The sequence below is a fragment of the Ipomoea nil genome, unplaced genomic scaffold (assembly GCF_001879475.1).
Source record: "Ipomoea nil cultivar Tokyo-kokei standard unplaced genomic scaffold, Asagao_1.1 scaffold1421, whole genome shotgun sequence".
Taxonomy (NCBI): domain Eukaryota; kingdom Viridiplantae; phylum Streptophyta; class Magnoliopsida; order Solanales; family Convolvulaceae; genus Ipomoea; species Ipomoea nil.
In genome coordinates this window covers 7,388,872-7,401,847 of record NW_017617849.1, presented here as the reverse complement: position 1 = coordinate 7,401,847, position 12,976 = coordinate 7,388,872, and the positions used below count along the sequence as shown (strand labels likewise).

General features: G+C 37.7%; 2 protein-coding genes across 2 annotated transcripts; one reads left to right on the top strand and one right to left on the bottom strand.

Moving 5' to 3' along the window:
• Positions 1-568: 568 nt before the first annotated feature.
• On the top strand, positions 569-6,537 carry LOC109187990 (auxin response factor 19-like). Its single transcript, XM_019338442.1, has 13 exons — positions 569-1,531; positions 1,738-1,850; positions 1,951-2,046; positions 2,134-2,190; positions 2,271-2,426; positions 2,502-2,586; positions 2,816-2,906; positions 3,073-3,237; positions 3,336-3,531; positions 3,655-3,793; positions 3,877-5,561; positions 5,651-5,841; positions 5,928-6,537. The coding sequence occupies exons 1-13, from the start codon at positions 1,489-1,491 to the stop codon at positions 6,061-6,063; spliced, it is 3,153 nt and encodes a 1,050-aa protein (XP_019193987.1). The 5' UTR covers positions 569-1,488; the 3' UTR covers positions 6,064-6,537.
• A 136-nt stretch (positions 6,538-6,673) lies between these two features.
• On the bottom strand, positions 6,674-9,204 carry LOC109187991 (20 kDa chaperonin, chloroplastic). Its single transcript, XM_019338443.1, has 6 exons — positions 9,087-9,204; positions 8,800-8,976; positions 7,805-7,984; positions 7,569-7,724; positions 7,190-7,267; positions 6,674-7,043 (listed from the first exon to the last, which is right to left on the bottom strand). The coding sequence occupies exons 2-6, from the start codon at positions 8,971-8,973 to the stop codon at positions 6,870-6,872; spliced, it is 762 nt and encodes a 253-aa protein (XP_019193988.1). The 5' UTR covers positions 8,974-8,976; positions 9,087-9,204; the 3' UTR covers positions 6,674-6,869.
• Positions 9,205-12,976: the final 3,772 nt, after the last annotated feature.

Sequence of the window (12,976 nt, the reverse complement as noted above, 5' to 3'; positions counted from 1 at the left end):
AATTGTTTTCTTTGTCTAAACCTTAAGTATCAATTTGGACATTATTAGATTGACAAAAATGTAACCCAACATTAAAATATCATGCTGTTATTAGTCAACTTAGGATAAATTTATCTTTAATTGGCCAGTGACAATACATCGTATCCAATATTTAGTGAACTTTTAAATAATTCTTTTTGTCAATTAAATTTTATTCTTTAGATTTAACGGTGATACAATGATTTTATGTTTAAATCACTCAATTTAATTAATATGAAGTGATATTCTTACAGCTAATAAAAATTCTAAATGAGGTTAGCAGACACACGGATCAACATCCGGACTGCAAGAATTCTCGTGTAAAGTTAACTTTATTATACGTTCCACATTGATTCTTTGAACAGTCCAAAAAAATCGAATCAATATGAAATTACATTTCTCATGGGCTATATATCTATCATTCAATTCCTACCACCCAAAAAATGGGTTTTTTTTTTTTTTTTGGGGGTTCTTGCATATGCATAATTATTGTTGAGGAATATGAAGAAAGAAAATAGAGAATTTAATTTGTAGGGCGGGGAGAGGCGTGGAATAACAGGAATAATGTCATGGTAGAGCCAAACACGGCATGTAATTTCTTACTTTGTTTAACCATCTCCAGTCCATTCTCTGTCGGCTTGTTCTGTTCTACCACTCTCATAATCTTCATATACTAATCCCAGTAATTAGTAAACATAATCCTACGCCCAGCAGCAGCATTTAGGATTTAGGATTTGATTATTTCTGCGTCCAAATTAATTACCCATTTCATAATGCTATAATTATAGTACTATAATGGAGTCGTAGCTGGTATTGGCTAGCACTATAAAGCACCTCCGTGCTCATTGGCGTCGGATTTTCCGGCAAGTTTTCAGATTCCCCCACCACCCTCATCTCGATTGCTCCGCTGCCCTTTACCTGTCGTCCTGCTGCTCTACACCTATCTATATAGCTTTCCGCTTTTGGGATTTTCTTTTGTCTCTCGTTGCTTGGTTTCTTGAAAATCCGGCCGGGGTCTCCGCCGCCAGCGGCTGAGCTCATGATCTTGGCTTCTGGGAGGATAGAGGAAAAGGGCCCATTTTTGTTTGGAGGGGAGCTTTTCAGCTAGCTCCTAGAGGACTTTTTTTGTATTTTCTTGGATGAAAACTGAAAAAGGTTCAATCTTTGGCAGTATTTTAGGGTAGCCCAGAGAAAATCTGTCTTTGGGGGAGGATTGTTTTCAACATTATGAAGCTTGTGGGATGGTGGTTTGGTGGCAAAAAAAGGGTTGTTTGTTGAAGCCCCTTGACTTGGGGAGAGCTGAAATTAGAGGCCTTTACTGAGAAGTGAAGGCACAGAACAGTAGTTACTGTAAGTTATTGCAGATTGAAGTAAGTGATTGGAGGAAAGCTTTGTTTGTATTGGATTTTGTTGGGGAAGAAGAAAGATTGGATTGGATTTAGCACAGATTGGGGTTCTTATTTTGCTGAGATGAAGGTTCCATCAAATGGGTATATTGCAAATACAGGAGAAGGTGTTTATTATGCCCTAATAAATTTCTTGCCATTTCTTTCCATTTTTTCTGTTTCTTGTGATGTTTTTTCCTGCAATCTGTGCTTTACCTTTGCTCCAATGTCTGCATTTTCTTGAGCTATCCTTCCTGGAAATAACTATTTCTTGAATCTTGAAACCTAAATTTGATTGTCTGAAACTCATCATCTCTCTTTTGGGATGAATCAGGGGAGAGAAAGGTGATCAATTCAGAGCTATGGCATGCTTGTGCTGGTCCATTGGTTTCACTGCCTGCTGTTGGGAGCCTTGTGGTGTATTTTCCCCAAGGCCACAGTGAGCAAGTATGTTTAGTTTCCGCCATTCGGTTCAAGATTTAAAAAACCCGAAATCTGAAGTTTTGATGTCTGATAAAAATCGTGTTTTTATCTCGACAACTTTCAGGTTGCAGCATCAATGCAAAAGGAGACCGATGGCATCCCAAACTATCCAAATCTTCCCTCCAAGTTGATCTGCATGCTCCACAATGTCACCTTACATGTATGGTTCTTTCTCGGTTCCACAAATACCCTTATCGAGCCTGCTAGATTAGTTAATTTGGTTCCTCGTTTCCTATGATCTTTGCAGGCTGATCCTGAATCTGATGAGGTTTACGCTCAGATGACTCTTCAACCTGTAAACAAAGTAGGTCAGCTATCTTAGAACTATCTCATTTTTTCACCTAACATGATACTAATCCGAAGCAACGATATATTTGTTTACAGTACGATCAGGAAGCTTTGCTTATATCCGATATGGGGCTAAAGCAAAGCAGGCAACCTACTGAATTCTTCTGCAAGACGCTCACCGCTAGTGATACTAGCACTCATGGTGGTTTTTCTGTTCCTCGTCGAGCAGCTGAGAAAATATTCCCACCTCTGGTAAGACTAGGAAGTTTGAAGTGGTACAAAACAAATATTTTCTTGTTCGGTTTCTGACCCGAGGTTTTTGGATAGGATTACTCGATGCAACCTCCGGCTCAGGAGATAGTATCCCGAGACTTGCATGATCAAACATGGACTTTTAGACATATATATCGAGGTACATACTTCATTAACGAAACAAACAAACATCTGCAGCCTGTCTCATCCCTTTCTTATCTATGTTTATGCCTCAGATTTTAGGTTCTTAGTATTCTTTACACTCAAAATTCATTTTCTTGCTATTCAGTATTGCAGAATGTGGAAAATTGAAATGCACATGGTTATAGTTTTTGAGTGGCAATCTTGTTCTTGATGTGTAATTAAAGTTCATTTTTTGTTCACGTTAGGGCAACCGAAAAGGCACCTATTGACTACTGGATGGAGTGTTTTTGTGTCGTCGAAAAGACTTTGTGCTGGAGATGCTGTCCTTTTCATAAGGTATCATCCGAAAATAAAGTGGTTTCAGAGTTTGAGCGAATTGAAGCATGTGCTCCATCTCAACTAAAAGCCTAAACTGATAGTTGGATTGTACATTAATGGTTATATGCTCAACAGAGCGACCTAAGTATTTTTCGTTTCACTGAGCTTATAAAACGCGATGTAGGGATGAAAAGTCACAGCTTCTCTTGGGTATAAAGCGTGCTAACCGGCAACAACCCGCCCTTTCGTCATCGGTTATATCTAGTGACAGCATGCACATTGGAATCCTTGCGGCCGCAGCTCATGCTGCAGCAAATAATAGCCCGTTTACCATTTTTTACAATCCAAGGTATAAAAGCCAATGCTTTCTTGCTTTATACTTCCTGCAATCCTCGTTTTTTGGGGTCTCAGAATCTTTGGACTGAATTTCGTTGATTAAACAAACAGGGCAAGCCCTTGCGAATTCGTGATCCCTCTTGCCAAGTATAACAAAGCTATGTACACTCAAGTTTCTCTAGGCATGCGGTTCAGGATGATGTTTGAGACCGAAGAGTCTGGAGTGCGTAGGTACATGGGGACAATCACGGGTATCAGTGATCTCGATCCCGTTCGATGGAAAAACTCACAGTGGCGTAATCTTCAGGTATATATTATATTCACTTTTTCCTCCATTTCCCGCCACCTTCATGTAACGATTGGAGGAGAAAACGAAAAAAGTTCATATTTTGTTTATGCACTCAATGCTGTTTTGATGATATCTAACCAGGTTGGATGGGATGAATCAACTGCTGGGGAACGTCCAACTCGGGTTTCAATTTGGGATATTGAGCCTGTTGTTACTCCTTTTTACATTTGTCCTCCTCCATTTTTCAGACCCAAGTTTCCCAGACAGCCTGGGTTTATGGGTAAGCAACTTAGTAGTCTGCTCTTTTTTTTTTGACAAACAATCGAAAAGATTTTTGATGCGAGGAAGGGGATGTTTTTGCAGGCGACGAGTCAGATATGGAGAATGTGTTCAGGAGAGGAATGCCTTGGATTGGGGATGAGTTTGGCGGGTTGAAAGATGCGTCGAGCTCGATGTTCCCTGGATTGAGCTTAGTCCAATGGATGAGCATGCAGCAGCAGACTAACCAGCAAGTCCCAGCTCAATCGGGACTGAATCAAAACCAAAACCAAAACGCTTTGCAAGGAAACCTTGGCGTGGATAACCATTCCAGGCTCCTCAACTTTCAGTCCCCCGGTTTTGCTGCCCAGAATCTCCAGTTCAACAAACCAAATCAGCTAAATCAGCAAGTTTCCCAGCTTCAACAGACGCCATCCCCAACGTGGCCCCCGCAGCAGCAGCAGCAGCCGCAGATGCAGCTGCAGCAGCACCCGTTGCAGCAGCTGCAACAGAATATGCATTCGAGCAGTTTAAGTAACGGTGTTGTGCCTTCCCAGATTCCAAATCAGAGCCACCCGCAAACTGCTATGCATTCTCAGCTTCAGCAGCAGCAGCAGCAGCTAATGACGGGAAATTTGCAGGTGCCACAAAATCCTCCTGCAGCCGCTAGTAAACCGCCATTTCCCCAGACATCATTGCCTCAAGAATTGCCATTTCAGCAACAAATCGACCAACAACAGTCCGTCCTTCTGCACAAACCTCAGCAGCAGCAGCAACAGACGCAATTGCAACAAGCCCCGCTACAGTTGCTTCAGCAAAGCTTAATGCAAAGGCCACAATCGCATCAGTCTTCACACCCGAGCCTTTCTGAACACCAGCTCCAACTGCAGATGCTACAGAAACTGCAACAGCAACAGCAGCAGCAGCAACAACACCTCTTGTCCCCGGTTGGCTCCAATTTGGAACCGATGCCCCAACAAGTGCTCCAACAAAACCGTCAATCACAGCCTCCCCCGTTGCCTCAACAGCCGCTAGGTAGCAACAGTTTCTCCACATCCCCGCTACTTCAATCCCCGAAATATCCAGTTAACCAGCCCCAAGGCCAGCAAAAGCCACCAATTACTACAATAAAAGCACACTCCGGCCTTACAGATGGGGATACTCGACTACGTTCAACCTCACCATCCACCAATAATTGCCCAGTATTTCCGTCTAACTTCCTCAATAGGAACCAGCAGCCTCCAACGATTTTGCTGGACGATTCTATAGTTGATCCTTCTTCTAATATGGTTCAAGAGCTTTGCACCAAGTCTGATATACCGATAAAACACGAGTTACCCATCTCAAAAGGTACCGAGCAGCCTAAATACAAAGGTAACGGTACTGATAACTTAGACGCAACCTCATCTGCAACATCATATTGCTTGGATGCTAGCGGCCTCCAGCAGAACTTTTCACTCCCGGGCTTCTGTTTGGACGGTGACGTTCAATCACATTCTAGGAATAGCATGCCTTCTGCAGCTAATATCGATGCACTGGCCCCCGATGCTTTGTTATCAAGGGGTTATGACTCTGGGAAAGATATGCAAAACCTGTTTTCTAATTACGGGAACTCTCCAAGGGATATCGAGACAGAGTTATCCACTGCCGGGATCAATTCTCAAACGTTTGGTGTGCCAGATATGTCTTTTAAAGCAGGTTGCTCCAATGATGTCACTATCAACGAGCCTGGCGTTTTGAATGGAGGGTTGTGGCCGAATCAGACTCCACGTATGAGAACATACACAAAGGTTTGATCTTTTTATCTTCGTTTCAAAATCAGTGCTAGCCCTTGAGTTGCATTATAATAGTTCTGACATTGGTTAAAAATTGTGAAAAGGTTCAAAAGCGTGGCTCTGTAGGAAGAACTATTGATGTCACACGTTACAAGGGGTACGATGAACTAAGGCAAGATTTGGCACGTATGTTTGGCATCGAGGGACAATTAGAAGACCCACAAAGAACAGAGTGGAAGCTCGTATATGTAGACCATGAAAATGATATATTGCTCGTTGGTGACGATCCTTGGGAGTAAGTCTTGGTCTTGGTCTTGGTCGTCTACTTTGTACTCTTTTAACTCCTAATTTTTACTTATGTTACCCTTAAATTTCTTTCAGCGAATTCGTGAGCTGTGTCCAGAGCGTAAAAATACTGTCTGCTGCAGAAGTGCAGCAGATGAGTTTGGATGGAGATTTGGGGCCCGGCCCGAATCAAGCTTGCAGTGGAACTGACAGTGGTGGTGCATGGAGATGAGACTATAACAACTTACCTACATTTTTTAACATGTAAAAGTATTCAGATCCAGAAGCTAACTCGCTATGCCTTTTGGTTTGAAGCCCTTCCCGAGATTCCTACGAATTCAAGGCTGCATATCCACCCACCCGCTAAAGTGTACTGGAGCCATTGTACAATAGCCAATTGAGCAGACTCGACAAGAGTTCGTGTCCTTGTTTTATGCCTTGACATGAACTCATAGAGAGTTGTTTCAGGACTCAAAACAACTTGAAAATGGTGGTGTGTTGACTGCTTAGCTTCACTAGTTGCTTTCCAGGTCACATTGTGAAGTGTAAAGATCTTGGCCTCTTGGGGTCCCCTTTTCTTATGATTCTTACTGGGAAATGTAAAGCTGCTTTTAGAGTAGAGAGACAATATAATATAAACTTTGTTCAGTTCTTAGGTTTCATGCAAAACATCCTCAACTACTTTTGTCCTGAATTTGTTAAGGAACATCTGCTTCCAGATGGATGGATTGTTGTCTTAGAACAAACCTATGTTCTCTTAGAACAAACCTATGTACCTTATGAATATGTAAATGCAATGCATAATTGAGGCAATGAAATGCAATGCGATAAAACAGTAGTAAGTGTGATGATTCACTTATGCCATTGCTTAGTTTCCATGTAACAAAAAGAAGAGAGGAAATTCTATTACAGTTGACACAAGTGTATCACTAAGACTTTGCTAAGGAATATTCTCAAACACGATTTTCCAGTTTTCTGAGCCGAAATACACTACAATTTTTTTTTTTGGAAAAATAGAAATATTCTGCAGCAAGGCGACTATGAGAGCACAGCCATTATATCGGATGCCCTCAATGCAATGTACTCAGAACCATCACTGCCTTTAAACTCATTGCCAGCATACTTGGAATACAGTACGGTGTTTCCAGAACTAACTGGTAAAGGTTTCCTGTTTCCTTCTTCATCAAGAGGACCAGGTCCAACAGCTACAACCTGTTATGTCAATCAATGGTAAGAACAGATCCTAAACATCATGCGATAATGGGAACACGGATAACTTAAAATGGAGATAGTACAATGAATGATGAAGTTTATTACTGTGGAAATGCAATTTTTTACTTTTTAAAGTAAATCCTTACCGTGCCAATGGAAGGCTTCTCCTTGGTAGCCTCAGTAAGCAGCAACCCTCCTGCAGTTTTTTCTTCGGCCTCAGCAACCTATATCGAAATGCCAGGCAAGAATTTTCATGTTTCAGAATGATGCAAATAAAAGATCAAACAAAACTAAGCCTGTCATTGAGAAGGCATGCAATTACTCCAAAACTTGACTGGCCTCATAGTAGGTCACATCACTAGATATTGAACTTAATATTGCAAAAATGAGAATCATGCCTTGCAGGTTTTAAAGGGCTTATTCTTTAAAAAATGACAAGTGTGACATTCAGGGTACAGGTTCATTATGTAGTGAGACAAATGATCCGTGCAAAAAATAAACATAATAACCAGGTAAATGACAAACCTTTATTAAAACCCTGTCATTGAGGGGTTTCATGTCCTTGACATCATCTGTTTCAAGAGTACCAACAATGTCATCCTCTTTCAAAATGAGATGATTGGTTCCATCGAACTCAACCTCTGTCCCAGCATATTTTGAGTATACAACCTGGGCTCCAGTCTGTGCATAGTAGGAAATTTTCAGCATTAGGAAGTTACGTTATTATAGCTATAATAGATCATTTCATCACATTCAATTACCTTCAGACTGACGTCCACCTTAGTCTTTCCAATTGTTCGGCCCTCTCCCACAGCAACAACCTCACCACCCTGGGGTTTTGATTGTGCTGTTGTTGGAAGTAGTATGCCCCCAACTGTCTTCTCTTCAGAAGTCTTTATCTTCACCAACACTCTATCTGCCAGTGGCTTAAGTGTAGTGTACTGAAAGGAGGAATTAAATGACCAAAATAAGTAATAGAGCAAATACAATCTAGAGGAAAATCTTCAAACCCGGCCCTGCTTATCATGGCTTCCATTCGTCTACCAAAAACTGTAATTGACTATTAATGTCTTGCCAACCGAAGGCTTTTAGAACAGAACTGAGAACACTAACCACAAAACACCAATACAAGGCTACATGTGTAGCAAGTACCAAGACAAATAAAGTGTCAGCAGTCAAAAATGTTATACTTGGCAAGCAATTAGGCAAAACGATTATTGCTTAATTGAGAAGGTTGCGCTTTGCTTTTAAAAAAAATCCTCACTTGAAGGATTATAACTAGTCTATTCTTGAAAGCCCAATTCTAGTGGATTTAATTTGTTTGGCTTTTAAAAGCACATGAACAAAAACTATGAACCAAGCCATAAACATACCAACTTTAAAACTAAGAACAAAGAAATTTCTCATATCCTAAGTGGTGACACAAAACTATGGCCCTATGGGCTATGGCAACTCAACAAAAATAGATAATGCACCAGTCCAGCTCAAACTATGCTCATCTAACTCCTGTCAAACAGTAGCAGTATCCTCACATTCCAACATGAAAACAATTAAAATGACTCAAAATTCTTCATAGTAATACCAAAAACATTCACCAAAAGAACAAGTGCACACCACAACCATAACCAAAAAAAAGAAATTATCTATTATAATAAATTCCGTAATTGTAACTATACTGAAAGTATATGTTAATTGTAATAGGTACATATTAGTCGAAAATGCAGGTTATAAGCAATTACAACAGAACACTACGAACCTTAGGGGCAACAGTAGTAGCGGCCCTGACGACGAGACCCCGGAAGGGGCTGTTTGCGCTCTGCCTATGAGGAGCGAAAGACGCAACCTTTACGGTGTTAGTGGACCTGAGCCCATCAAAGGAAGCAAATCCCTTGGCGGAGATGGTTGAAGCAGTGAGCTGAATTGATGCCATTCCCTGTGTTTGACCCGGAATGACAAAATCTAGTTAAAAGATTGTTACTTTCTGGAATCGAAAGCGGCAACGGAGATGAAATCAAGCGGAGAATCGGTAGGGAAGATGCATACCTGAGTATTAGGAAGAATGCAGTGGAGAAACCGAGGAATGGAGAGTGTGGAATGAGGATAGTGTTGAGTGATAATTGCTTGTAGGGGATAATAAAACCCTAGAAGGTTCGAGAGGGATGGGTCGCCGTGTAAAACAGGAGATGCTTCTAGAATTTTATCTTGTTTTTCTTGGGCCCATTTTGTCTTCAAAACTTATGGGCCGTAATGGATCCATGGGCATCATTTCATATATAGGCCCATGTACTCGTTCTCAGAAAATTATAATGTGAAACATAGTCCACATTGCAATATTAATTGTTAATAATTATTTACTTTTAGTATACTGAATGCTTATTTTTTCATATATATTATAGATTCATTTGTAAGTAGTGTACTAAAAATAAACATGCAGCACACAAAAATTAATTTTTTTTAAATTAAAATTATATTACATTATAAATGAACATTCAGTGTACTCGTATATCAATGATCTGCAATATATTAATTGCTATATATATATATAATTTAGTTCAAGAGACACCACCCAAAAAAATAAATAGAAAAAAAAAACCAAACAATTACAATAATCTAACTCAATTCACTCTTTATTGTATTAGTATTTAATGACTATAGCTATTAAAATGAGTTTAATCCACCAAGTTGACTTGCCCTATTAAATTATAAGGTGGGGTGAGCTATGGATTTAAGGTTGATCCCAACATGAACTAGCATAGTATTAAAATAAATAAATAATAATAAAATTCATATGGCTAAGTAACTATAAGTGAATGAAGTGACTATAACATAATTCTTTTTTTTTTTTAGATATGATTACCTCTTTTTCTTCTTCCAAAAGGCTGAACATCAACCCTAATGATGACATCTTTTTGTTCTTTTTATATCTGGTTGTGATATTTTGAGACCTTATTGGTATATATACACAGACATTTTAATATTTTATTAAAAGCAAGCAAATTTTTAGAGTATTTTTGTTGGTATTATTATTTATTTAAACGTTTTAGAATATTTTATTGTTTCAATACTAAATTTTAAATTAATATTTTATTAAAAATTATTTTTTAAACTATGATAGGAGCTGGGCAAGCTAGTATTTCTTAGCCCCAACTGCTTTAAGAGTAGTACTAACAACGGGAAGTTTTCACTCGATATCTTGGTGAAGTTAGTATATATAAACGTTATTTTTTGAGTTAGCTAGTTCAGTTTAGAACTGAATCTAACTATACTATCCACCATGTTATCTTCAAATGTTTATGGGTATGAAAGACGGGTAAGAACCAAGTGCAATCATCCTTTTGATTGATTTGCTCAACATCTCATATACTCAATAGATTCGAAGATCGCCTTCCAAGACATATGACGCAGTGACGACAATGAGCGAGCTTGAAGATGATGGAGCTACAGATCCTAATTTTGCATAGCATGTTTGAATGGATTTTTGAGAGATTTTTTAGATTGTTATTTGATTTGATTTGAGAATTTGTTGAATTGTTTACACTGTTTAGTAAATACTTTTATCCAACATGTTGTTTGTATTTTGAATTATATAATTTGTAACAATAAAATCTCAGTTGAGTGAAATATAATTAACTCAAATCACAATCTATTTTAACATTTTTTTTTTGAATGCTACTAGCTCTATTACATTGTAGTATCTGTTCATATCCTTTCTCAACCTACTGAAACACAAAGAGTTAATAACGCCTCGACTGAGGCTCAAACTTACAATCTTCCAAATGGAAGTCCAACCCGGGTACCATTGGACCACATAGCTATTTTAACATTTAATTATTCAAAATATCTTATGTAACATGCATGTAATATTGGCATAATAATTCTCTTGAAGGAGCTTATGTGCAAGATGTGTGCAAGTTTCAAATGTGAATAATGTAAAAGAAAAAAAAAATTAATTTGCGCTTTTTAAGAATGCAAAATTATATTTAAAACTAACTATTTAAATTCTCTTACAATTAGGGTCTTCTCCATTGCTTCTCGAATTTATTTCTCTCCTCTCTCTCTCACTTAGCCTGAGGCTTCGTTACTTCCAATCAAGTAACTTCTTCAACCAAATTTATTTTTCTACTATATTTGTTTATTTATTCAATGATTTTGTACTTTTTTTTTTTTGCTTCCACTTTTGTTTGATGAAATCTGTTGAATTTTGGGTGTTACTTTGCTCTTCAATCACTAATTTTGGAAATTAATCTATCTAATTCTCAATCTAGATATGCTAAAATTGTATTCACAACTTATTTCATTTTATGCTAGACACTCATGGAAATTTAGAACCATTGATAGGATTTCTCGATTCAATTGGCAAAGAATGAATCTGACCAGGCAGTATTCTCAAGGAGAGGTTGATGCTATAGTGAACAAGTATGTGACTTCTAACAACCTCATATAGATCCAACAAAGAAGAGAAAAACCCTCTGTGATGAAAAATGTCAAAAGCTTTTTAATAGAGCAACCTCATTAGTGAGGTTTTGAGGGTAGATGGAAGAGGGAAAAAATGAAGAAAAAAAAAAAAAAGACCAGACAACAAAAAAGTAAAATAATAATAATAATAATTTAGTATTTACATGTCCAGTTGGCACATGCACTACACACACCAACAAGGCGCGATAGTGCTTTAGGTTGCTTCTCTGCTACTTTTTTCCTATTTTCTTAGTCCGTGGGTCTCACAAAAATTAGATCATTGCAAGAGAAAAAAATTATTAAAAACCGCTCTCTCTATTTGTCTAAAAATCATATCAAAATTTTGTTCATCTGAAAAAATCAAGCAAAAACTAACTATTGTGATTGCTCTAAGAAGAAAACAGTTTTTGAATGTTTTTCATTTGCATGTAATAACCTAGCTCTATGTGTACTCATGTCTAGTATAGCTAGCTAGAAACCATTCAATCCCTTTTAAACATATACAGCCCGTATAACCTCCAATACATGGAAGGAAGGGGCTCAAAACTAACCTAAAAGCCTTCCATTTCATGTCCTCATTTTTATACTCACGACAAAATGATTTAAATAAAACAAATGTTGCATAATCTTTTTCATAATTTTATTACATGCATGTACTCGCATTTTATCTTTATACCTTACGTACTTTCAAACACATTAAAAGTTTATTGATTACTGAAATTATTTGCTTTTTTTTTTTTTTATTTGGCTAATTAATCACATTTAATTTTATTTCCTTTGATGTACAAACATTATGGGATTCCTGAAAATAAACAAAACCCACACGAGGTGTTAAGACATACACATGATGTTCATTTCAGGTTGTGATAGTAACAAGTAACAACCTAAGCTGACTACATAGGCGTTGTATTGGTTGAACATTCTATGTTTATGTTGTAAGTAATGTATCAAATATTGTCACGTAATGGAGTAAAAGAAACTCTTTATACATGTACGTTTTGCACCAACCATAATCATTGGTGTCATTTAGATTTTATCAAGTAGTGTCACACACTTAGAGTAACTCCATCAATGAGTTTTTCTCCAATTGTTTAGGACTTTAGGCAAACCAGGTGAGCTAGATAAGATAGAAGGAAAGAGAAAAAATAAATAAAAGGTAACATATTGGAACAAGCGCGTGCATGAGCACATCCACACTAGGCTAACACCTCTTTTTTTCTTTTTCTTTTTTGTTTTTTTTTTTCCTCCCTCTCTCCTTGTTAGTGTTAAGAGTCCCACATTAATATATATATATATATATATATATATATATATATATATATATATAAGTTTATAAAATCATGAGATAGATTAGTTAATTGGTTGGATTCAATATTTTAGTATGGTTTGCCTCATGCCAAAAACCTAACCCTTGCTCTAATACCCACAAACTTGGTTTAATTAATTATACCTTGTATCATAGTATTTCCACAAAATAT

Coding starts and splice junctions, on each gene's coding strand:
- LOC109187990 (XM_019338442.1), top strand. CDS start 1,489: ATGAAGGTTCCATCAAATGGGTATATTGCAAATACAGGAGAAG. Junction 5,562..5,650: donor GTATGAGAACATACACAAAG/GTTTGATCTTTT, acceptor AATTGTGAAAAG/GTTCAAAAGCGTGGCTCTGT. Junction 5,842..5,927: donor GTTGGTGACGATCCTTGGGA/GTAAGTCTTGGT, acceptor AATTTCTTTCAG/CGAATTCGTGAGCTGTGTCC.
- LOC109187991 (XM_019338443.1), bottom strand. CDS start 8,973: ATGGCATCAATTCAGCTCACTGCTTCAACCATCTCCGCCAAGGGATTT. Junction 7,985..8,799: donor CTACTACTGTTGCCCCTAAG/GTTCGTAGTGTT, acceptor TCCTCCTTTCAG/TACACTACACTTAAGCCACT. Junction 7,044..7,189: donor AGAAGCCTTCCATTGGCACG/GTAAGGATTTAC, acceptor TTGACATAACAG/GTTGTAGCTGTTGGACCTGG.